We start from the raw sequence: 26,348 nt of genomic DNA, 5'->3' as shown, positions 1-26,348 counted from the left end.
TTCTCCTTGGCCCCAATCCTTTATGTCTTGGCTACTAATACATTGAGAGATTTGATCATTTTAGAGTCAATTTGGGGCACCTTTGAGGAATTTCCTCGAGCCTGAGCAGGGCCAGAGGGTGGCCAGTTAGTTAGTGGGCATTTTTCCATTAACGCATTCATTACTATTTTAGAAAACTAACAGTGCTGGAAGCATATCTTTGTTCTTCCTCAGGGCTGAGTATCCAATGGGCAACACTAGATCCTACGTGCAGTGCCAACAGTTAGTACTCTCAATGCTGGACTTAGATTGAGGCAGGGCAAATTTTCAAACTCCTTGGTTTCAGTTTTGATTTGCAGGCATCCACTAAGGAATTCTAGGAAGTGGTGGTGCAGCAGATGGAGAAAAAGTTAGATATGTGGATCAGCAAACCCGTGGTGTTCACTGTTGGCAGCCAATTTCCAAATCTGCACCAAAGTGCTGGCGGCTTCCGATGTATACTATTCTTCTTGTTGGGCCCTGTCCAAGCCAGCCTATGGTTTCCTTGAAAACTTCCTTTGCAACTTCTTGTGGGCTACCGTGATAAAAGTCTAGGCTTCCACTGGGCCAGTTGGGAGTTGTATTGTACCCCATGAGGATTCAGGGGAATGGGTATCATCAGAGCCAGGGTTCAAACCAAGGCGCTATGCATGACATAGAGGATTCATGCTGTCGAAGGAAAAGAGGCCTGGAAAGTGGTTCTTGAGCACTGCACTAGGGAAGGTGTGCTTAATGTTTATGGCTATATATTGGTCATATGTCACTAATGTTTATGTCATCCAGCATTAGATAATATGGTCAAGTATGCCAAAAGTTCACGTATTAATATTTAATGTTAGAGCTCATTGTTTGCTCCTAACAACAAATACATAATGAAGAATGAAAGTAATGGTGTCAAACTCTTTCTGTTAGATAATATAGAGATGGAATAGAGATTTTTAATGACCTTGTAGATTTCAAATTTATGTTATGTGCTTGGTAATAGCGTCTTTTTTATTCTGTAAGTTACGTCTCTGGTGTCCACTGTATGAGCAAGAATAAACAGTATTGCTACACAGTACCAATGCAGAAGTTATTTGGCTGAAAAATATTTAGTAGTGACTATAAGATGCCGTTACAGTTTTCTTAAGCTATTTGATTCCAATCTGAGTGGCTTTTGTGGATTGCAATCATTGGAAATTTTAATCACAATTGAATGACACAAATCAAACTAGGTATGGTTTTTGAGGACTACCTTCCAAATTCGTGTGTTAAGAAAAGGTTAGACCAGAGTGGAATGATTCCTTGCAACTGTTTGTCTACATTTCTTTTATGTTGCGGCAGCTTATTTGCACAGTTGTGAACTTATTGATTTCAAGAGAGAATGGGGACTAAATGGATCTTGAAATTTAGAATCATGCCTGATGCGAAATATTTTTCTTTGGATGAACCAGGGATCAGCATCGTGGTCCGACACTTAGTGTCATTGAATGCCCTAATACGGAACAATTAAATGCAGTTATTCCTGTCCTGTTGGATTTTCCTTGCATCAAAGTTCCTTGCAATGCTCGTGATAGTCAATACCAGGTTCATTTCCTGTTATCAATAACTAGAATTACTATATCGTTGACAACATTGCAAAGTTCCTTCAGTTTCCTTGGTGATCCACAAGAGTGACCTACTTCATTCTTTTGCCTGATATTTTTTTTTCTTTTCATTGTCTTGCTACAGGCTCTTGGATGGCAGAGTATGGCAGCAAAGACGGGGATGCAACGTTGTGCTGCATCATCCCAGTGGTTGAATGAAAGAATTGCTCTTTCTCGATATGCACATGTAGTGAAATCTATTTCAAACTGTTATTTTTATGACAGAACTAAGAAACTTTCCTAAAAAGGACACGGGTCTGATTTGTTACAATCACATTGATGCAGGTACCCATAGGTAACTTTGACCTTGATTGGCTTCTATTTACTGCAGACATCTTTTATTCCAGAGCCCTACATGATCGCCAACAAGTGAGTTGTCCTGTAATGATAATGCATAATTGAGTAAATATCCACTAATGGTAATTTTTGTATAAGAGTTTTATTTTGAAATGAGTTCTAAAGATACAATGCATTTTAGATTTTGCCCCAGAGTGCTTGTGTGCTTTGTCATAAAGTCATCTCTATACACAGAATGAACAAAAGGGCACATTTTATGGTTTTGATGGTGAATTTTTTTTATCTATCTCTGGCTTATGTTTGTTTTTTGTGGAATTAGGTGCTTTGGATATCAGACGATGGAATTCCAGATCTGGGAGGTATTCCAGAAGAGGAACCAAGCTTTTTAGATGAAGTAAGAAAAGGGAATAGGGTGAACTCAGCCATTGAAATGATATCTTTGTTTTTTATTATTTTATATTTTTTTCCCTTTTTAAATTAAATTTGCTATAGGTGCTTTATTTCAAAGATTTTTAGGAACTGGAAATGTTGTTCTAGACAAAACTAAAAGTCATGGCTTATTGTCATGCTTACATATCGATTGGCCTTTTTGTAGTGTGCTTTAACATGCTCTCAATATTCCTAGCCAAGAATGTCATCCTATCCCATATCTTGGTATTATTCTTTTGTTCCAACTTGATCTGTAAGATTTTGGAACACCATACTTTAGCATACTGCTGAAAATTGTATTCTTGTGGAGGAGTCTAATCATATGATCGTTTGATTTAACACTTCCTTTCAAAATCATTTAGGTTTGGGTTCCTGGATGCATGGCAGATCTGCACAGTATATGTCATCTACAAATCCCATTTAAACACCATTTACTTTTGGTGTTAAAATTAAAAATGGCTTGATTTCTTCAATCTTGCTTCCCATTCGCCCACCTTGTGTAGTTCACGAGTCAATGGTTTCACTTCTTAGTTTTCAAGATCTATATAAAATGCTAGCCCGAGTTAGGTGAGTTGAATTGCTGCTCAAGCGGAACGACCTTTATCTGTTCGAAGACATTTATAATTCTAGCATTTGTTATTGAATATCAAGATTCCTTCCTTCTTAAAGAGTTCTTTCAAATTGTTACTTTTACAGTTATGAGTTAAGTTATTTTAATTTAGAAGAATAGAAGAATGGAATGTGAAGTTTACACCGCAGTATAAATTACATAAGTTGAATATCAGATATCTAAATAGTGTCTTTTGGTTCTTTTAACTTTCAATAGCTGATTTTGAATTTTAACAAATTCCACGAACTCCCTGTTTTAGTGTGCATGTTGTCATCCTCATGTTTAACTTAATCTTTGGCCATGGCATGGTTGATGCCAAACCATCACAAGTTTGTTATTAAGTTCCATGAACTGATTTTAGCTCCTAATGGTTGCCTTGAGATAATTCAAGCATTTATTATTGAAAATCAATATTTCATCCTATTTAGGGAGTTCTTTCAAATTGTTACTTTTATGAATACAAGTTGTTTTAATTTAGAAGAATGGAAAGTGAAGTTTACACTATTGTGTAAATCAATTAAAGTTAAATATCAGATATCTAAATTAGTGTATTGTGCCTTCTGGTTCTTTTAACTTTCACCAGCTAATTTTGAATTTTATCAAATTCTACCATCTCCCTGTTTTGGTCATTCAGTTCCATGAACTGATTTTAGCTCCAAGTAGTTGCCTTACGATAAAGTGAGTTAGTTAGTACCTTTGTTTATACTGTCTCATTTCATTGTATTCTAAGATAAATTCTATATTAACTTGGAATATGATATGTTATGCAGACCTCTTTTCTATTTGTAGACTAACTTGGTTGGAATTGCATTATGACACTCTTGTGGATTTGTATGGTACAGGTGCAACAACCTGTTCTTGTTTTCCCAGGAGCATATAGGACAGTTTCTATAGAGTTGAAGGTTTGCCCGCCTTTCCATCTGGGCATGTTGTTCTTTCGTTCTCTATTAGTTTAACTGTGCACATCATCTTTGCATATGATGTCATGAACTTAACCTTTTTTGATTGTACAGATTCATCATCTTGCAGTAAATGCAATATTGAAGAGCAACCAGGTGAATGAAATGGAAGGAGGAACATTATTAGGATTTGAGCTAGATGGCAAAGGAGGGGGACAGTTTGGCAGTGAATCAACAAGCTGGGATGAAGCAACTTCTTGTGCACCTGCCTTTCGTATTTTGAAGCAAATGGTTCAAGGATGTGTAGCTGATGCAGTTTCCTCTGGAAACATTTTCGCAGATGCTTTGCTGCAACATATATATCGCTGGCTTTGCAGGTGCTTCTTGATCAGATGCACTATTATGCTGTTGCTACATTGTACTGTTTGGCTATTATAAATATTCTGTGCCATTTTCCCACTAACCAAAGCAATCTCTGGCATCCCCTATAGACAACTGACTTCTTGTCCTATATTCTCTTCCTCAGTCCACAGTCAAAGCTACATGATCCAGCTCTTCATCGAGTTCTACAAAAGGTCTGAATTTTCCTGAAGTTCATTATAGACTTGACTTTTTAATACTGAAAAGTGGACTTTTTCTTGTAAAATGAGATTTCAAGAGATAAAAAAAGGGGGAGAAAAGAGAGGCAATTTTGAATCATGGATGGATTTTTAACTAATTATACTAGTAAACTTCATTTTGACAGGTTATGCAAAAAGTATTTGCTCTACTAATAGCAGAATTCCGCAAACTTGGGGCAACCATCATCTATGCAGATTTCTCCAGAATCATTATTGATACCGGAAAAGTGAATGTAATAACAGCTCAAGGTTACTGTGAATACCTTCTGAAAACCCTTCAAAGCAGGTACTTTTCCAACTTGGAATGTTTAGTATATGTAAATATATGTAGATAATATGCCATGTCTCTAACTGGTTTCCCTTTTTTAGAGGGAGGTATATTTTTTCTTACAACATACCACATGTGTTTCTCTGAAGAAAGGAAAATGGCTCTGACTTCTGTGCAGGGAACTTTTTGAATGGATTGAGCTAGAGCCTCAGCATTTTTGGCACTCTCTTTTATTCATGGACCAGGTGGACATGACAATCTATTGATCTCAAGTCAAACACCACATGCATCTCTAATAAATATGCTTTCCATATTTTAGTGCTTGTTTAACTCTTTGATTCATCTGTTTCTATAATATAAAACAAAGAATCTGCAGCAACTCATTCGGCGTGTATGTCTTGAGGCAGATTAGTTTGTTGATCGCATATATTTAATGAAACAAACTAATGTTCTGTTATTTATGATCCATTTATAGCTTAATATTTAAATATTAATTTATTTATTCTTTTGAAATTAAAACGCAAATTCTCATCAGGAAGAAAAGCTTAACCTGGATTAATTTGTGTTTTGTAATTCAGTATAACTATGGAGGAATTCAGGCAAAGTCTGTTGCTGGAACAGAGTCAATTAATTCAGTTTTAGAGGCTGATACTCAACCAGACATAGTATCAAGCTGGAATATTGCAGAGTATCTACCCAAGGCTATCCAGGTAATCCGGCTGAGGTCATTTTAAAGGCATTTGTTAGCATTTACCTGTTCTCCCAAAATAAGTATACAAGATTAACTAGTTTTGGAAAATTGGATTTCTGCACTGACTGATCGCTATCTTTTGATTCCATTAATGACAGTCAATCTGAAGAATCTAATTCCTAAACTAAAATTGAAGCAAGTGCCTTAGAATAACCAAGCAAGATACCATTTTCATGGAGTTTGTTGGATCAACAAATTGAAGATTATAGAATGCAATTTTTGCTTTTCCTAAGAATTAATTTGATCCAAAAATGGATTCTTTTGAAAAGGTTTTCTCTTTGCTCATCTGTCAGAAAGTTATCACCTTTTATGAACAAGGCTGACAACTTTGCCCTTAAAAGTCGTTATAAGAGAATAAGAGGGATGATAACCTGATCATGTGGCAAACATATAAAGCAAGAAAACATAAGCATTTTCTGAAGACTACCTAATATCTAAACTCATTGTCTCTTGATCCTGTTGATTCTTTAGTCCGTCGAACACATCGGCCAATATAGCAAAAAACTTAATTCCATACTTTTTTTTCTACTGCGTCTATTTTCAAAGGAAGACTGCAGTTTCTATTAAATTTTGGAGCAGCGATAGATAAAAGAAAGAGCTCAGCCCATGAAGGTTTTCAAAACTAACTTATCTTGTTCCTTTACAGTATCACACATATGACACAGAACTTTCAAAAGTCAGATCTTATCTAATATTTTTTATTTTTATATACTCTTGACAAACTGTTGTATATTTCTTCTAATAGTTTGAAGTTATAGGATCATATCTCAATTAATTGAATTTCATGCAAGTTTTGTTTTCCTTATTTCATTAAGATTGTTTACACTACATCTATTCAACTCAGATTTTATATTTTATCTTCAGAATAAAGATTTCTCAGATACTGATGTGCCAACTGTTATACTAAATAGGCATTCGTTCTTAACAGTTTCATTATATTTAGTATTGTCTCCTGAGGACTTGTTCCCTATAGTGAAAGCAGATTGTGCCTATAAGGTCTGAAGCACTTCCTTGAAATTAATGTAAAATATTCTAACAGAACTCACAAAATTGATATTAAACACCAAAAATAATAATTATAGTCCTTTGCCAGCACTCTCTAAAGGTCAGCCACTTTAATCGTTAATGTCAAATTTCAATCTAAAACCGAAGACAAAATGCATCTGATAAATTAGATCAAAATACAAAATTGTCTCTTGAAAGGTCAGAATGTACTAACGTAGCCCACTACTACTAATTCACTGCCCCAACGATGGCTCAAGATAAGAAATATTTTAGTATGCCCCATGTGCCTAATGCTGGATAATATTTTATTCTATTCAAGTCAATTTCTAAACTAAAAGCACTGTCTCCAAACAAGGGCCAAGTTCAAGGATAGTATGCCAGAAGTCAGATTTTTACTGTTTCTTGATTGATCATCACAAAAATCTTATAATTTGTTGATTGTCACAGAAATATTATAATTTGTCATGGTCAACTTTTGCTTGCTGATGTTCATTTTTATGATCGGTCATTGAATATCTGATTGATCCTTTATTTTTTAAATTTAATATTGTTTTTTTTCTTCTAATTTTTTGAGAATATATGGCTTACAACTTACAAGTTATATTATACAGAAAATAAATATTTACCTATGTTGCACTGGTTGTGGGGATCGCGGGGTATTCGGGGGGGGGGGGACAAGTTTCTGCGACGGCTAGAGTGCACCCTCAAATTTTTAGGGGACGGTATGTTGGGGACGACAAGTGCGACAACTAATTTTCATATTTTTTTTGTTTGTTTGTCAAGTTGTCTGTGATCCTCTAGGCTTGACTTGTGGCCTAAGGAGCCTCGACCCATGGGCATCTAATCCGTCAAAGTCACCCAAGGATCGCACCTGGCCTGGGCTACACCAACTGATCCGAATTGGATCCTAAAGAACTCTCTTAAGTTTTCATAACTCTGTAAAATTCATGCCAAAGTTTCAAAGTCTTACAAAGGTCGAGCTTATCAGAAATATCCTCGAACAGTTGTAATTTGTGAATAGTGCCAAGCAACGAGGACCCTCGGCCAAGCGCGCCAACTGTTGGCCCATGGTAACGCGTGCTGCCACAAAATAGCAAAACGGGAAGCCTTTTTGAGAAACGGGGGAGGTTTCTGATATGTGACAAGTCGCTAATCGCATATCGTCGGGCAAACCCCTCAGAGAAGAAAAAGCCCCGAGCGATCGAAACCGAAAAGTCAAAAACCGTATGGAATTCGCCGATTCCGTTAGAGGCGGGTCCCACACGAAAATCGGCAGGATATCAGAAGGGTTTCGAGCGGTAAGCGGTTTCAACTGAGTCCCGCTTGATGCCACACACTGGGTGCCACGCGTCCGACGAAAGAGAGAGAAAACCGCTCACATCGGACAGGTAATCATCGTGCAACTTACTCGCCCGATATGGATGGAGACCGTAGGATCTGGAGGCTCTAGATCGACGGTGGACGTGCAATCCGACGGATGACCGGATTCAACGGGGTGAACAGGCCGAGTTGTATAAAGGTTTGAAGTCCGACATGAACGATGAGTTGGCAAAGGAATCATGTTCACGGGAAATCTGGGAGTTAAACGAAAATAACGACCGTTCAAACATTTCCAAGAGAACTGACACTCAGTTCGTTATGAAACAGGTGGCCACCTCCCTATGAAGCGTTACACAGTGATGATGACGCAGAACAGGGGAATTCAAACGGACAGAGGTAGAAGAACTAGAACGCCGGGAAGCGGAAACGAACAGTCAGAAAGCATATTGGCTTTAAAGCCACAAACTGACAGAGACAAAGTAAGCAGCTAGAAAGGAGAAAAGCCAGTAAGAAAGCTAAGAGCAGAGAACAGAGAAAGTAAGTCGAGCTGACCTGCAGAGCAAAGGCAGCATCGAGACAGAGCCAGAGAGAAGGCTTGAGAGGTTCAAGCGAACTCCTCGGCATAGGCCTGTCATGTATGAGTCTCAGTTTGGGCTCATACTACTGTGACCATCAGTGGTCGAGTTTCAGTAAGGAGAGTCTGTGTACTCTAGTCCTACTGATTTATATCTGTTAAGTGAGACTCAAATTGAGCTCACTGTTGTAAAAACTCTGCTTTAGAAAACATAATAGAGAGGCCACCACTGAAGGCTGGACCAGGAGACGTAGCCCAGGAGCATTGGGTGAACTTCTTATTAAACCTGTATTTACATGTTTTACTGTTGTGTTTTCTCTAACTGCTTTAGTGTTTATGTATTTCGCAATCTTATCGATCCGTTGCATAAAGTAATATAGGCACATCCATGCACATGAGTCTGTAATACCTTTAATTCTTTATCCTGGATAAATTCCAGATCACCAGCCCTAAGATGACTGAATTTTTAGCATGTCTCCTCCCCTTAGCACAGGGCACAACCACCGCCTGTGAGGTTTGATCTTGGGTCGCCTTGCTAACAAGGCCCATCCTCAACCAGTTGTGCTAGTAAGACTTGACAACTAATTTTCATATTTATTAAAAAATAAAAATTGAAATAGAATTTAGTAATTTAGCATTGGGTCGCCTTGCTAACGAGGCCCATCCTCAACCAGTTGTGCTAGTAAGACTTGACAACTAATTTTCATATTTATTAAAAAATAAAAATTGAAATAGAATTTAGTAATTCAACATAAACATGAATGATAAATTAAAATATAAAAATTAGAACTATGACTAATTTTGAAATTCAAATTACAAAATAAAATACTAAAGTCTAATACTATCTAATCATCATTGCGCATCACAAAAACAAATCTCATCATCATTGCCCATTTTTAAGAACTTAAGAAGTGTTAGTAGTCTGCTACAACCTACAATCTATTACTATCTACATAATCATTCTATGATGCATGATGAATCATTACAAAATTTAAATAGCAACTAAACTTTAAAGACTAAAAGGAAAATTTAATAAAATTGTAAACATGAACAAGTCATTAAAATAAAGTCATAAATCCCAAATAAAGATTCTAGAAATTAGGAACCTTGCAGGACCTATCATCAGTGTAATGTATATCATAATCATTCAAAATCACTATTATTTACAAAGCACAAAGAGTATTACCATCCCATCTATTTACCTTATAACATTAAGCGTTAAAGATGAGTTAGCCATTGTAATGATTATTTCAGGAGTAACAAATGTTATGTACAAAAGTAATAATGCCATAAAGTGAAAAAATTATATATCATAAATGATGTTTATGTTAATGTATTCAGGCAATTAGTTGATTAGTTCCTAAAATGAATAATGGAACTTGCGACGCATATAGACAACACCACTAGTAATTTAGTAGCACATTGATATATCATCTTATCTGTAGGGCATGAATTTCACCCACAATACGACAATCAAAATTTAACCTAAAATTTACCAAATTAATTGCAAATACTTACTTGGAACTCCCGTTTGAAGTCGATTCCGGTTGTCGTTGCTCCTAATCTACTTCTGCTACCAAACCGACCATTTCCTCCCAGCCTATCTGGGATCAACCTATCTGGTTCCTAGATCCAGAAGACTTTGAAATTCAAATCTTTTGGCCCCCGTGCCCAAAACCCTAAGAAAAATGCTCAAATCTTGATTTCACAGTTAATTTCACTTCTTTCGTTATGGCTCTTCCTCTCTTTTAGTCCCCTCTGCTTCACCAGAAAATTTCCCCTTTCTTGTGCCCTTGTTCCAGATTCAGAATTTTCCCTCGCCCTCTAATTTTTCTCTCTGAAAGTCCTCTGTCAATCCTATTATATTCATGAGGTGCCTTCCTCCTCCTGTAATCTCTACACTGCCCTCCATTACTTCATTGCCATGTCATTAAACTATTCCCAAATTCTCAAGCGGTGACCACCTTCTAACACAGTATGTTCATGGTTTGGGTTGCCGCCTTCATTTTTACGACATGTCTTTTATTCCTCTCATTTATATTCCCCGTTTTTCTTATTTATAGTGTATTCCTTTGATTGTATCCCAATACATTTTAGTTCCTTTTGTTAATATAATATATATATATATATATATACTTTTTTATTTTTTTGGTAGGTAAGCACCCATGGGGGATATGAACCAGTGACCTATCACAAGGAGTGCCTTAACAGTGCACACATTCACCGTCAATCCAAAGCCCCATGGGCTTACTATATACTTTCTTTTAGTTTGCATAGTATATATTATATATATAATTCCCTTTTTATTTTGTATATATAATATATATTATATTTGATTTATGTTACTAATAAGAACAATTAAGTAACAACTTATAAGTATTAATTCTATAAAAAACAATCATATTTACTATTTTTTTAGAGTGTTATGTTTAGGGGAAGATCTACCTTCTTAATGGTTTAGGTATTTAATCTAGTATTTTTAATAATTATTTTGTTTATCCTTTATTTAGACATCCTTTATAATCACTTAGTAAGTATACTAATGCAATGCATGCATATGTAGCTATCATATGCATGCTAATATTCTTATTCTGCCCATAATTCGGGGTAGGTCGTTACATTATCTCTCATCTAGTCTCTGTTGCTTGTCTCTTGCATATATTTAATATGGTATTAAAGTCACGGTGATTGTGGCATAGGGAAATTTCAAAGATTCATGACAAGAAAAGGTTTGTCACAGACATGGAGAAAGAGACAAGTTCAAATTGAAGGCAAATTAATTGATGGAGTATAGTGACTGTAAATTTTAAAAATGAATAAGTCATTAAAATTTAATTGCAAATCCCAAATTAAGAGTCTTAGACTTCACCTTGTCGCTTGAGTTCTCTTAGCTCTGTTTACCTTTGCCACCGTGAATGGAGTTCTTTGTTCAACGTTTACCTTTGCCCACCATCTCAGACTTCGCTCGACTCTTACTTGCAACCCTCGCAACCAGTATTTAGCTGCAACCTTCGCTCGAGCTTAGTGTTTACCTGCAACCTTCGCAATCTGTGTTTACCTTTGTCGTCGTGTCTCTGTAATAGTTTTTACCTTCGCCGCCACTGTGTAGTGTAGTGTGTAGTATGTGGTAGGTTTAATTTAGTGTGAATGCGATAGGTTTATTTTAGTCGATAGGTTTAGGTTGCGATAGGGTTTAGGTTTCAAAATTTTTATTTTTTATTTTTTTTTGAATTTAAAGTTTAGAAGTTAGGTTTTCAAATTTATTTATTTTAATTTAAATTATTTTAAAGTTTAGTGTGCATGATATTGGGGGACGTTGTAAAGTCCCTCGATTTTTTGAGGGACAACTTAGATGTCCAAAAGTTCCTTATGGAGTCCTTGGTCAAATGGGGAAGTTTCTGACGAGTTCCGAAGGACTCGGATCATCGAGACGAAGGAAATGCCATGAATTTTGGTGGGGACGGGTCCTCGTGCAACATAGATATTTACAAACAAGAAGAATTACCTTAAAGCAATCAGTGCTGCAATAAGGTCAAGTATTTGCTGATTTTCTTAAGTATTTTGATCTTCTATACTGATAATTACTTTCCAACTGCGTTACATGGGTTTGCGAACCCGGGGTGGGGTTCTTGAACCTGTCTCGGGTTCTTGTCCCCAAGTACTGGGTTTCGGTACGAGTTCTTCTAAAACACACAAAAGAATCCGGTTCTTCGAGTAAGCACTGGGTTCTTCGCAACCAAAATTTGGGTTCTTTTGTCTAACTGGTTGTGTCGAATCCTGACAATGGGTGCGTGGAACCCCAAAATTAGGAACGCTAGGATCAATTTAGTTTATTGATTTTGTTGTAATTCTTTTCAAGCTCGGCCTTTTTACTTCTCTTTTTGCAGTTTCGACCTAGAGATGGCCACTGTAGATTCATTATGTAGGCCAAATGTCATTACTATTGTAGCTATGTTAAGGTCATTACTATTGTAGGTATGTAGTTGGAGAGCATGCTGACTGGAGATCGAAGTGATGCTGATGACATGGCTTGAGGAAGCCATTGTTCACTATTTTGAAATTTTCTAGTTCATGTTTGGAGATGCCTTAGGGCAAATTTTGAATGTAGTATGACAATGGACCTATATCATGATTCTTATTAATATGTTAACTCTAATTTGCACTTGATATCAAACTAGAAATTTTGAAATTTCAATGTGAATGTTGAATGATGTGCATGTTTAAATCTTTAAAGTTTAAATCATAAATATTTTATTTTTCTTGTTTAAAGTTATATAATATACAAATTCATATATATTATAATTTATATATATCATAGTTTTAAAAATTGGCACTGGTCAAATCGACACTAGTCAGATCTCAATGAACTGGTCTTTAAAAAAATACATGAAATACTTAATTTTTAATGAAAAACTATTTTTAAGATTTAAAGCCATGATTCCAAACCAATAGAGATAAAATATGCAAAGTTTGCTCATCTATATACTAAGTAAAGGTGAATATATCAAATTGGCACCGAGTGCAATACATATCAGCAACATAATACATAATCAATGAGGCTCTAAATGGCCTCTAGAGTCCAAAAACAATGTTATAAGCTATGGGGTTACTAGCCTACTCCAAGTCTAGTTATCAGTGATCAATTTGATCACTCCTCATCATGATCAAACTCATCACCACTGCTAGACAATCTAGTTGAGTGTTTGAGGACTCTTAAAACTCCTCTGCAACCTTAGCAGTAGTGGTAGTAGTAGCAACAAAAATAGATATCAAAACTACAAATCGCTGATCAACATGATCACTCATCAAACTCATCATTGATTCAACGCTGCTAAAAATGGGATCATCAGCAAGAGATATAGAAACATCGTCTCGCTCAAAGTCTTCAGACTTGGATTGCTCAACCTTATAATATGATAGAAATTGAAGTTTAACATGCCTAACTAGTGATTTTGGTTTGAGTGAGGGGTTCATCTCCTCAGCCTTATAATGTGGTAGAAAAAGCTCAACATCCCTAACCAATTATTTTCCTTTGAGTGAAGGGTACATTATTGCTAAGGCCATGGTAGAGGAGATCAACGATCAATACCACCAACATCAACAAAGTTAAAAAATCAATGCCACCAACATCAAGGTCCTTAAAGGGCTTTATGCTCTTGATCAAACGCCAATCTCATACCCTCATGCATGATAGATTCAAATGGAAACATTGCAAACCCCCAAACCATGAAATCCTGAAAACCATTAAGTCTGCTAAATTTTGAGTGAACTCTAAAATTCTAGTTTCTCCATATGATATCCAATGAGGTCGAAAACACTCTCAAACATCCTGAGTCATTTCATGGTAATAGTAAAATTTTAATTAAAGGATGAAAATGAAAAATAAAGGAAATGTCACTTTAACTTTAAGAATTTAACATTACCATTTGACATTGATTTCTAGTGTTTCTAGGGTTGATATGTGAGGCAAATGGGAGGAGACTTATGCTTTTCTTAGACAGGTTGTTGTTGGGAGGAAACAACATCAAAACTCAAAAAATTGCATTATGTGGGGTTCGTAGCTGCCCTGGTAATAAACCAACCGGTTTATGAAGGAATTGGATAGTTTATGGGAAAATCGGTCAGTTCCTCAATAAACCGGCTGGTTTGGGCCGGTTTTTGTGGGTTTTTGGCGAAATAGGCCCATAAACCGAGTTCCTTTTTTTTTTTTTTTTTGTAACCTTTTTGTACCCCGGTTTGACCCGGTCGCCCAATGAATCGGCTGGTTTGACTAGTTTTTGGTTCAAGCCGATTGATTTTTAAACTATGATATATATATATACCCTCGACAAACCCGTGCACCCTTTTTCAAAAAGTGACGTACCCATCCATGTCCCCAAACCCACGTTTCTTGGCAACATAGATTTCCAATGATTTCTTTAGCCAAGTTCACTTTTATCACATACATCATTAAGTAATTACACATAGAAAATCTCAACAATAATGCAATAATGATAGTAGGATGATAAAGAGATAGCCAAGCACAAAAGAGACACAAATTTTACCCCAGGAAAACCCAAACTTTGGAAAAGACCAACAATATTTTCTTAGGAGAAATTGTTCAATTAAGCAAAAGTACAATATGATTTTCCACTCAACTTGGTCAAATAGACCAAAGAAACCACACAGGCCAAACCTGGTCAAACAGGCCAAAAGTTTAGTCTGCCTGCTGTTGCCTCGGAATTCGATCAACCTCAGTTAATTGGGCTGAAATTTGGCCTCTTGTAGCTGCCTCAGAATTCAGTCAAACTTAGTTGACAGGGTTGAAATTCAATCTCTTGTAGCTGCCTAAATTTGGTCAAACTCACTCAACAAGGACGAAATTCGGCCCCTTGCAGCAACTTCAGAATTTAGTCAAATCAGTCAACATGGCCGGAATTTAGCCTCCTGCAACTACCTTAGAATTAGGTCAACCTAGCCCAAAATGCTTCTGTCAATGCTGGTTAACACAGGTCAAACTAGGCTTCTTAAAAAACTCTTCTTCCTAAGAAATCCTCCTCCTTAACTCACACGTGTGAATAGAAGAATAGTTTATTTGTTTATTTGAATTGATGTCCAAATAAGGAGCTCAAGTAGGTATAAATAATGATCATGAGGTGCCCAAGGGGCATGTCTCCTTATGTTGGGTTGACCTATACTTTAGGGCCAACTCAGGGTTACAGGGTAGTGCACTCGCGCAAAAAAAATTGTTCCTTGGCTTTCTTCACAATTTTTTTTTCGCAAAGATGTTCCAAATGCATTTTTTTTTTCAAAGAAACAAGAGTTTTTGAGTGGGGCAACCTAATATTCAAGCCTATGCAATTCATGGTAATGTTGAATTCTTAAAGTAAAAGTGACATTTTCGTTTTCATCTTTTTACTTAAATTTTTAACATTACGATGGAATGACTCAGGATGTTTGAAAGTGGTTCTGACCTCATTGGATTTCATCTAGAGAAAGTAGAATTTTAGATCTCACTCAAAATCTAGTAGACTTATCATTTTTTTTCTTCAGGATTTCAGGATTGGGGGGATTGCAATGTTTCCATTGGATTTTGTCATGTACTAGGGTATGGAACTTGTATTTAGTCAACCACACCAAACCCTCTATGTACCTTGATGTTAGTGACATTAGTTGTTGAACTCCTCTATCATGACGGTAATAAAAATGTACCCACCACTCAAACAAAATCTTGACTGGACATGCTACATTTTTTTCTATCTTATGTTAGTGCTTAGAGGGTGATATTAATGAAAAAGATACCAAGATAGGCAATGATTTTGATGATATGTAGGTATTTGTTGTAGCATGATTTTTTTGGATGCTAGAGGTTGTCTAGAGCCTATTTGTTGTGATGTCTTCTCGATTCAAATATGGATTGCACTCGATGCTCTTTTGGTTATGTGCACCTTACATGTTATATAAATGAGAACTTGTAATTTGTGGACCTGTGGTTAATGAAGATTATAACTACTAGATGAATGATGTTATATGGTTTAATCCATGTTTTTGTGTTTTTTTATCACTAATTCATCGTTCGACATGCTTTTGTCTACATATATGCATCAAAATATATATTATATTAAATTCGCTCCCAAAATTGCGCTAGACCCAGGAGCTTTTGAAAATGTCTCTCCCCGCTCTCGCTTCTCGCTTTCGCTTCCAAGCAGCCATGGGCCAACTTGACCTTTTGGAGGTAAATTAAATTCAGAAATTCATATTTTAGATTTCTTTCATTTGAATACCGACCACAGCGACCAAAAATCAACACTCCCTCTTAGCTAGGGAGGTATTTATCTTTGACTTTCTCAAATGTCCTCTTTGTCGAACAATTTCTCCATCCAAAGAAAAGATTGAATGAGCTTGCTTTGTTGATGTATCCATAAACCTCTTGTTCTAAGCTATAACCATGTAGAAAGCATCCTGCATCAGCATCATGCAAAGGATCTAGTTATCTACTAGTCAAATTCCCTTTTCAAATGGATCTAGTCACCCACTAACCAAACCTTTGGCGATATGGTCAAAATCTTTTGACTGTGGTCAAGGAAGACTAGTCCTACGTCACCAGCTCAACAAGTCGTCACTTGAAGCAAGATCAATCACTTTGACCAAAAAAATGGTGAAACCCTGGGCCAATTACCATTCTTGCATGCCAATTGGATGGTAAAACACTTGCATGATGCTAAAAGCACTTGCTCTACCCACTAGCCAAGTACCTCTTGGCAATATGGCCAGAATCTTTTAACAGGGGAGCAATTCGGGCCCTTATGCTCTCTGGGCTGTTCTCCCTAGCCACATGAAAGGGTGAATGTTTGCCCTTGATACAACAACATCAACACTCCCTCTAACTGAGGGAAACATTCTCAACCACTCGAAGCTTGTCCCTGAAGTAAACAAACTTCATATTGGGACAAAAGGCTTTGTGAGAATGTCAACAACCTGCTATTCCGTAGTAATGTACTGGAGCCATACTGCTCCCTTCTGTACCAAGTCTCGGTATTTGATCTCAATGTGCTTTGACCTGTCATCATAGTCGTCTCCAGCACTTAGTCAAACAATCGTGCAAGTAGCTTTCGAAGCCACACTGCTTCATAACTCACCAAACTAATTGCAATATACTTAGCCTTTGTAGTGTTGAGTGTGACAAATGTCTGCTTCGTGCTCATCCAGGATATCATAGTGTAACCCAAGCTAAAGTAACATCCTGATGTGCTCTTCTTGTCTTCTGCACTCTCTGCTCAATTTGAATCCGTATATCCCTACACTGTACTTCATCTTTTTAGACGTATCTTAATCCAAATTTAATTGTACCATGCTGGTACCTCATTACATGTTGTTTCACATGTCTTAGCTCAACCACGAAATGATCGGCTTCCTTCACTAGATCCATCATTACAACTGCTTCCCTGTCACCTGGACTGAGTGCTCCCTATGAAATAGAAACAGATCCGGCTGTGGCAATTGTAGTTGATCCCTCTACTATTACTGATTCTTGAAGCATATCCGTTGTTTGACATGCTCCACTCATAGAAGGACATTTTTCTCTTAGAGACCTCCTGTCTTTGAGCATCTAGTCTGACAATCATGAAAGATCTCGATAGTATACCTCCCTTGACCAAGGAAGTAGTGCATCAAATCTAGATCCTTCATCTCAAACTTAGAGATCAACTCCCTTTGACATTAGAGTAGGGCTTGACTGCTCCCTCTATCATGGAAGCAAATCCTCTTGCAACTGTTGCTCCCTTTGTCACGTGGTCCTGCTCTCGTCAAAAAACAAGTCATATAGTAACTAGATCAACCAAGATTCATCTGATATCCTTGCTCAAGGTCTGTACAAACCTTTCTTCAGTCTGCAGACATGAGACTCCTTCTCATGTACCTCAAGGCCCTTGAGGTTGTTTTATGAACACTTTTTCCTCAATCACTCTATTGAGGAAAGCAGTCTTTACATCCATCTGATGTAACCTTCAATCCATGACAAAAGCCATTGAAATAATAATTCTATCAAAAGTGTACCTGGCAACTGGAGCAAATGTCTCCTCATAGTCCTCTACCTCTTTTTGGGAGAACCGTGATGAATCTCTCTTTGTACTTCTCTATGTTGCATGCTTGATCTTGTCGATTCTCTTGGAAGTCATCACTGGCTTCCCCTCAGGTTTTGGCATAATTTCCTCCATCATGGCATCCTTCAAACTTGATGGCCTGCCCGCTCCCATTGAACTAGGAAATCTCCTGGTCATCAGTACAATTTCTTTCTCTTGAACACAAATCACTCTAGTTGAGTTTATGCTCGATCTTGGGAGAATCCTTTTGCCACAAACTTGCTTCACCTTTCCTGATGCTTCCATTTGAGACAAAGCCTTGGTAGCCTTCACGATGTACTTGTAAACCTCATTAGGAGGCCATGGAAGAAAAATTATAACAAAGCAAAAAAAGATACAAAGACAAGAGGCTAGCCAATAATAAAGTAATAATAATCAAGGAAGAAATATATGAAATACTTATCTTTTGATCTGAGGATTGTAGGGAAATGTGAACTCCCTCTTGATCCCTGTTTTCTACAATCTCATCAAGCTAGAAATTCTCATCCTTGTCCTCATCATCAGCTACTCATGCATGTTGCTTTTCTTTCCTTCCTTCCTTGCATGAATTGTATGAGCTAGGGTTTCTTCCATCCACACCAAAGATTCAATTGCAAGCTAATGACATCTTCACGCTAACAAGAAGATTAACCAAGTACAAACTCTTTTGGTATTCAACATTCCAAGTCATGCTCTAGGGTTTTATCTCGCAAACCCTAGACTTTCTTATCCAAGACTTTAATAACCCTAAGTCTTTCAAATGATATACTCTTATTTTTCAATATAAACCCTTATGAGCAGTTCTGACCTGTATGGACTTGGAATCAACAAGTTTCTCCACCGTTGACATCAGTACTAAAGTAAAATTACAACTAGCCTATATATATATATATATAGTCATCATGAAAATGAAAGCTATCCCAAGTATACTGCACAAGATCTTTGACTTTCTATTTTGTTGAGGGCTTTCTATGTGAAATGGCATGAGTTGCCATCAATGCTACTTTAATAGGTTCCAAAGGAATTGTTACATACACAAGAATAATGGACAACCAAATAGGATAAATGTGAATACATTTCTATTAACAAAGATGTACATTAAGATTACATTCTTGTGACCCTTGGTCTTCATATACCAAATGGTCTCTTGGACTTCGGTGACTGTTTACATTCCACACCAACCCTTAGCGGATTAAGTGTCCAACATTCCCCCCTTAATCCTAAGGGGTACATACGAGTCCAAGAAGAGAGCTCTAATACAAGAATGCATGACAACAATAAGTTGAATGTGCTGTCTGAGATGATGACATAAGGTGGGAGAACTCGAGGTCTCAACTGGTGTTGGTTTAAGGATTACCCACCAACATTGGAATGCTTAGTGCAGTTTCCGAAACTCTTCCAAATCTGGCAAGAAGCTGAAGTCTTCTGCTAGAGGAAGTTCTCCTTATTGCTTTGAAGAGGGAGACCTTCAACATGGAAAAGGGGAGGTCTACAACCTGCGGTGGTTTAAGGAAGGTCACCAACCAAAGGAACACTTAGTGCGATTCTCGGAACTCTTCCAAATCTGACAAGAAGCTGAAGTCTTCTGCTAGAGGAAGTGCTCCTTAATGCTATGAAGAGGGAGACCTTCAACCTGGAAAAGGGAGGTCTGCAACCTGGGGTGGTTTAAGGAAGGCCACCAACCAAAGGAACGCTTAGTGGCTTCTCTATCTCTAGCTACAAATTTGAATGTGGGTATGGCTGTCTCTGGCTACAACTTTGAATGTGGGTATGGATGTATTTGGCTATAGGCTCAGGCAGTAGGTTCAAGCTGTGGCTCAAGCTCGCTTGATGCGTATTTGAAACTTGTAGATGACCATCAATTCCCTCCTGTCAGATACAAGGTGAGAAGATGAAAACTCAACTGCAAGACTTTTTAATACTCTAGAAGAGATTCTGACATATGACTGAAATATCTTCTTGGATGTTGAAGCCCATTGCCAAGAAGCGATCCATCCAAGGTGAATCTTTGTTCTTGCAGGAGACTTGTTTTTGAATTATTTGTTTGAATGATGAACGGTTTTATGACAATGCTCACATGGATGAAGATCAAAACAATGATTTTTCACATGGCCAACTCTGTCACAATGTTGGCATTTCACAATTTGCTGTTGTGGAGGAAGAGTAGGAACAAGTGAAGATGGATTGTCATTAAGAAATCCAACACTCTGAAATTAGATTGGCTTGGAAATTTGGAATACTTCGGAATATGAAAGGACACATCCTTGTCATATCCAAGACCAATTCAATTTCTGTTGTGATAATCTCTTCCCAAGGTCTGATGATGGGTTGGGAAGTGGAACTTGAACTTTTGCATCTTTCGACAAAACAACTCTTGAAATTGGCATTGTGATCTAAATGAACCTCATGTTTAATTTCATGCTGCTGATAGGAGTCTGTCTCAATCTTAAAGAGAGGATTGTTATAAACAAGATACCTTTTCTGCTTTAATTCATCTTGCTGTAGTTGTGATTCAAGCTGCAAGAAATCAATATTCTTCTGTGCGTATTGCAGACAAGTTCTAATATCAAACAAAGTATCCTTGTTGATTTTAACTGTGTTGTCCGCAACAGATAGGATTAGAGTGTTTAGTAACTGTAATAAACCTTGAATTTTCACCATTATTCAAACAACTTAAGTCAACAAAGACCTAAAAATGTACTAGTAAAAGCAGAGAGTTAGCAATGCAATATTCTTCAAAATTATCTGTTCCCAATGATAAGATGGAAATCCATTGAAGAGAAGGATAATCCCATTACTGGTTGAAGACTCCTCTCAAATTCAAAGAGAAGGAAACAATGTTACCAACAATACCATTCTTCAGTGCATTTCATGTCTTCCTCCAGGCTTTGAAAATAAGAGGAATTGATACTCTAACCACTTTTTCCACAATGGCTATATCCAAGCTACACGTTATCCAACATATTTATGTATGCAAAGAATACAAACCCATAATCCACCAGGTGGCATACCAACATTTTCAACCACACTAACATTCACAACTTCATGCGCAGTCAAGAAGTTCACGGTGTTCAACAACAACGCCAAAGTTTAATGCACCAACTCAACATATAACAAGAACGGTCTTCAACGCACAACATTCATTGCATTCATTTTTCTTTACTCAACCCAATAGGGAAAAGTGCATAAACCAAATCAATACAAAAATTTCCGACATATAAAAATTTCACACAATTAACTCGATTTTACTTATCAATGTTGCCAACCCATAGTGAGGAGCCAACAATTGCTTGCATATGACATACCACATAACATTGCAGGAGTGCACTCATATAAGATACCACAAATCAAGAATTACCCACAATAGTACAACCAACCCATCAATATGTATGAACATTATAATAAAATCGACAGGAAGTTCATCAACGCCCACTACCAGACCTGTCAACGCTGCTCCAATGCTCATACATAACACGACTTTCAAAACAACATATGTGAAATTATAAAATAACACTGGCATTCAATACATTATACCATGCAATATATCAAACCAACACAGGTTCATAATTCATATATGTCAAAACATGTCATTGAAAACTTCAACGAACACCAGCATGGTCTTCAAGAAAAGAACTCAACGTATACCACAAACCACTTGCATACCAACTCAGCCCTTTAATTCAACGCAAGAGTAATTGCACCATAAAACCATCCATACACGTCATAGTCCAACTCTTCAACACATTTACAGGCTTCAAAGACCATTCGTAGGTTTTATCAGAGTGCACCACAACATACGACATTCAAAATTGTTCAACGTTCAAAGCCTTCACGACTTGTAGAGAACAAAAAAATACCAACACATTGCTATATTCGCACTAGATCAACCTCATCGCATTGCATCAACCTTCAATTCAACTTTCAATGCACAATTCAACACTCAATTTGACCATCTCATCAATGCATCATCTCTCTTCAACACTGAGAAACGTAACGAGCCTCTTAAATTGCCAGATAATTTTAATTGAATCCAGGTCGGAAGCCAACACTTCAACACATTTACAACCTTCAAGACCATTTGGAGGTTCCAACAGAGCGCACAACAATGTACAACATTCAGAATTGTTCAACGCACAAAGCCTTCATGATTTGTAGTGAACAAAAAACATACCAACACATTGCTATATTCGCACCAGATCAACCTCATCGCATTCCATCGGCCTTCAGTTCAACTTTTAATGCACAATTCAACGCTCAATTTGACCATGTCATCATCACATCATCTCCCTTCAACGTTGAGAAAGGTAACAAGTCTCTTAAATTGCCAGATAATTTTAATTGAATTCGGGTGGGAGGCCAAATATGTCGGTGAAATGTGGCTACCTGCAAATTCCCAGAGAAGATAATTGAAAGGAAAAAGCGTCTCCAGGTCAGTTAGACATGTTTCTAAAATGTTTGGTTCACCTACAGGCAAGAGCAGAGGTAGGAGTTGAATCTGCTGGCGAACAGAGATGGCAGGGAGCATTTTTGAATTGATTTTCAGAGCTGTATACAACATAGGCCAACGCTAGTCTGATAGCAGGGCAGAAACGCATAAACGCACAATGAGGAAGAAGACTGCGCAATTAGTGGTTGAGAAACCCACGGAGAAGGCCAAACATCATGCCTTTGATACCATGTTAGACACACAAGAATAATGGACAACCAAATAGGATAAACGTGAATACATTTCTATTAACAAAGATGTACATTAATATTACATTCTTGTGACCCTTGGTCTTCTTATACCAAGTGTTCTCAAGAGAACTCTGGTGACTGTTCACATTGCACACCAACGCTTACCAGATTAGGTGTCCAACAGGAACTAATCCTTGACTCTACATACAATCGTTTATCTACAAGGTCATCAGCTAGAAGCCCATGAATTAGTCAAGGTAATCAATCAATACTGTTGATGTTTCAAATCCTTGCTTAGCGCCATCTCCTCCAAGATCCAATAACAAGTTAAAAAATTCATCATTCCAAAACAATGCTTATACAACCTTGGACTAAAACTGCAACAAAATGAGGAACCTTTGTTCAAATTGAATCAACTCAGAAGGGCAATTAATCCACACTTGCTTGAACACAATTTGTGACCACATAGTCATGCATGATGAATCAAATAATTTTTGTCATCACATAAGTATTACTTTAGTGAGATTTGCTTTACTCCAGGATTGAGTAAGCTTTACAATAGATGACTCTAATGGCAGCGTTGCTAGACATGCAATAGGTCATTTGAAAGAGATTCACATCATGCCTTTATCATATCAGGACATGTCACAAGTTATCCAATTCGGCCCTAGGTCTAAGGTCAGAAAAGGCTAACCTCGGTTCACTCCTGCGGTCCAATTAGGACTGTCCTACGATCTTGAATAACAATAAAGAAATTAGCCTCAGATTAGGCCCCAGAACACCGAATCTATGTTTCAGGAATGACTTTGGATTATCAAAAATTTGGCCTCCTGCCTAAAGCCCTTGGTCCTTCATCAATCTAGCCTTGTCCTCGGATTTGTCCATCCTCTTTGGCTACTTGGTTCAACACACCTTTCTGTGGCCAGGTCATATCCTAACCAACCCTTCCTCAGGTCTTACTAGGCCTCTTACTTTGGGTCCTTGTATGTGGCCTTATCTTGGCTGACCTCCACAAGGTTTCAGTCCCTCTTTCTAGGGCACAAACAAAACAATCTTCCCCTGAGCTTAATCAACTCAACTTCTTTCTTCAGACAAAATTGAAACCATTTTTAACTTGTCCTCTCTTGTTGGTTTGAGGTTTGAAACTTTGATCTTGGGCTACAGAACTTAGTCTAGGACTTCTCTTCTAATGGTTGTTCTTTCACGTAAGCTCTAATACCATGTTGATTTTCTTAAGTATTTTGATCTTCTATACTGATAATTACTTTCCAATGATTTCTTTAGCCAAGTTCACTTATATTGCATACATCATTAAGTAACTATACATAGAAAATATTAACAGTAATGCAATAATGATAGTAGGATCATAAAGAGACAACCAAGCAAAAAAGAGACACAAATTTTACCCTTGGAAAACCCAAACTCAGGAAAAATCCAACAATCTCTTCTTAGGAGAAAATTTTCAATTCAGCAAAAGTACATTTTGATTTTCCAGTCAAACAAACCAAAGAAACCACATAGGTCAAACTTAGTCAAACAGACCAAAAATTAGGCCTTTCTGCTGCTGCCTCAAAATTCGGTCAACATCAGTTAACAAGGCCAAAATTCAGCCTCTTGCAGCTGCCTCAGAATTCAGTCAAACTCAGTCAACAGGGCTGAAATTCAGCCACCAGCTGCCTCAGAATTCGGCAAACTTAGTCAACAGGGTCGAAATTTGGCCTCTTGTAATTGCTTCAGAATTCAGTCAACCTAGCCCGGAAATACTTTGGTCAATGTTGGTCAACGCAGGTCAAACTAGGCTGCTTCAAAAACTCTTCTTCCTTGGAAATCCTCCTCCTTAACTCGCACGTGTGAACAGAAGAATAGTTGATTTGTTGATCTGAATTGATGTGCAAATAAGGAGGTTGAGTAGGTATAAATAGTGATCATGAGGTGCCCAAGGGGCATGTCTCCTTATGCTGGGCCAACCTGACCTTTTGGGGGCAAATTAAATTAAAAAATTCAGATTTTAAATTTCTTCCTTTTGAATACTGACCACAACTACCAAAAATCAACAATATTGGCACATACATTCTTAGCATCATGATTGAGCAGATAAGACAAGATATTATATTAATGTTCGACAAATGACCACAAAAGTAGGTCAATGGGACTAAAGAGTACAAATATGAATAAAATGTGGGACTGCAAGCACAACTCCTAGAAATGCTGAAAATACTATAAAGAAAGAAACCTACATAAGCATAACATCAGAACATATGTATAAAACCGTGACAAAGGTACAATGCTACAAAACACTAAGTGAGTATGGACAACTCAAAAACCTGTCAAGAAAGAGAGAGTGAGAGAGGGAGATTGGATGATGAGGCAGATGATGTCAAGGTCTCCTGAGTTCGATGGCCAAGGGAGAAGGGTGTGAACAAGGCACTGGCTTGTTGATGGATTCCTTTGGAACCATTGGGGGGTCTAGCTGTATGATTTAGAGGGGAGGGGAATGTATGGGCGAGGGATATTCCTAGCATCAGAGGTTGAAAGAAGGAAACTCCGAAGGGATCTTTGGCTGCTCCTTTGAGTCTAGGAGGTAGTATAATGGGCAGGAGGTGCTTTGCTCTAAATACATTTGAAGCTGATCTCTCTAATGCTTGAGAACGTGTGGCCTGATGTACATGTCAATGTTGATAAAAACACTGATTTTTCATTGATGTCTCGAAAAATTGTGATTTTTTCAACCAGCCGATTTTTTGGCCTGAAAAAATTGCAATTTTTTCAGACTTTTGCCAATTTTTCCTGATTTTGAAAAAAATGAATATTTTGTATTTTTTAATATGTGACGTAGTTTGCCGGTTTTTTAGCTGATGTTTCCAAGATGTTTTCTGGACCCTTTTTGTTTTTTTGCCGATGTCTATTTTTCAACATTGGTACAAATCAATACCCTCGAGCCGGTCTCAATAATATTGGTTGGCCTCCTGGATGGGGAGGATGAGGACAAACTTGGGTCTCACCATTCTATTGTCTAGTGCACTATAGAACTGCCTGCCGTTTTTTGCTTCAATTTGAAAGATCAACAGGGTAGTATGAGGTGATTAGTTTGGTCATCCCAGGGCTGGGCATGGCGTGCAGGAGATGAGATCTCTGGTGTGCAAAAAACACTTATTTTTTATTTGAACGCTTACCTCATTTAAAGGCAACTTTTGGAAATCAGAGGTTGTACTTACAATTCATTCAAACACATACTTATGCCATAGTCTAACTCTTCTATGTTTTGGCCCTTTTTCAGGCATATTTTCCAGTCAATTTTGCTCGATATCTGCAGAGATTTGTTAGAATCACAGGTTTGAGCTATGTAGTCTGCACAATCCAAGTGCCCTGGGGTTATTTTACAGTGTTGAATCCATTTATGCATTCAAAAACACAATTTACCAGAGATCAAAATCTGGCCCAACATTGTATCACCAGATTACGATTGAAAAAACCAAAATATAGAAGAGCTAGACAATGCTGATAATTTCAGTGCAATGAGAAAATTCAAAGGACATAACTGAAGTTTGGATATATATGGCAAGGATGAACACAATGGCTAAGAAGGTGTTGACTGTAGTCCCCAAGCAATGCTGTCTGTCGATGAATATTACCTTGTAGTAAATAAGATAATTTTT

General features: G+C 37.4%; 1 protein-coding gene across 1 annotated transcript in view; it reads left to right on the top strand.

Annotated features, from left to right (window-relative positions):
* Positions 1-26,348, top strand: part of LOC149176428 (DNA polymerase epsilon catalytic subunit A-like) — a 125,097-nt gene that overhangs the window by 91,201 nt on the left and 7,548 nt on the right. The window contains 10 exon segments of the mRNA XM_089419910.1: positions 1,452-1,584; positions 1,729-1,830; positions 1,929-2,012; positions 2,260-2,334; positions 3,822-3,881; positions 3,993-4,255; positions 4,405-4,453; positions 4,624-4,784; positions 4,945-5,011; positions 5,345-5,476. Of these exon segments, the coding sequence (XP_089276036.1) occupies positions 1,452-1,584; positions 1,729-1,830; positions 1,929-2,012; positions 2,260-2,334; positions 3,822-3,881; positions 3,993-4,255; positions 4,405-4,453; positions 4,624-4,784; positions 4,945-5,011; positions 5,345-5,476 (1,126 nt within the window).

This window comes from Pinus tabuliformis, chromosome 4_1 (assembly GCF_031772625.1).
Source record: "Pinus tabuliformis cultivar Carrire ecotype Pingquan chromosome 4_1, CPIR1, whole genome shotgun sequence".
NCBI classification, from domain to species: Eukaryota; Viridiplantae; Streptophyta; class Pinopsida; order Pinales; family Pinaceae; genus Pinus; species Pinus tabuliformis.
This window is presented reverse-complemented; position numbering and strand designations above follow the sequence as displayed.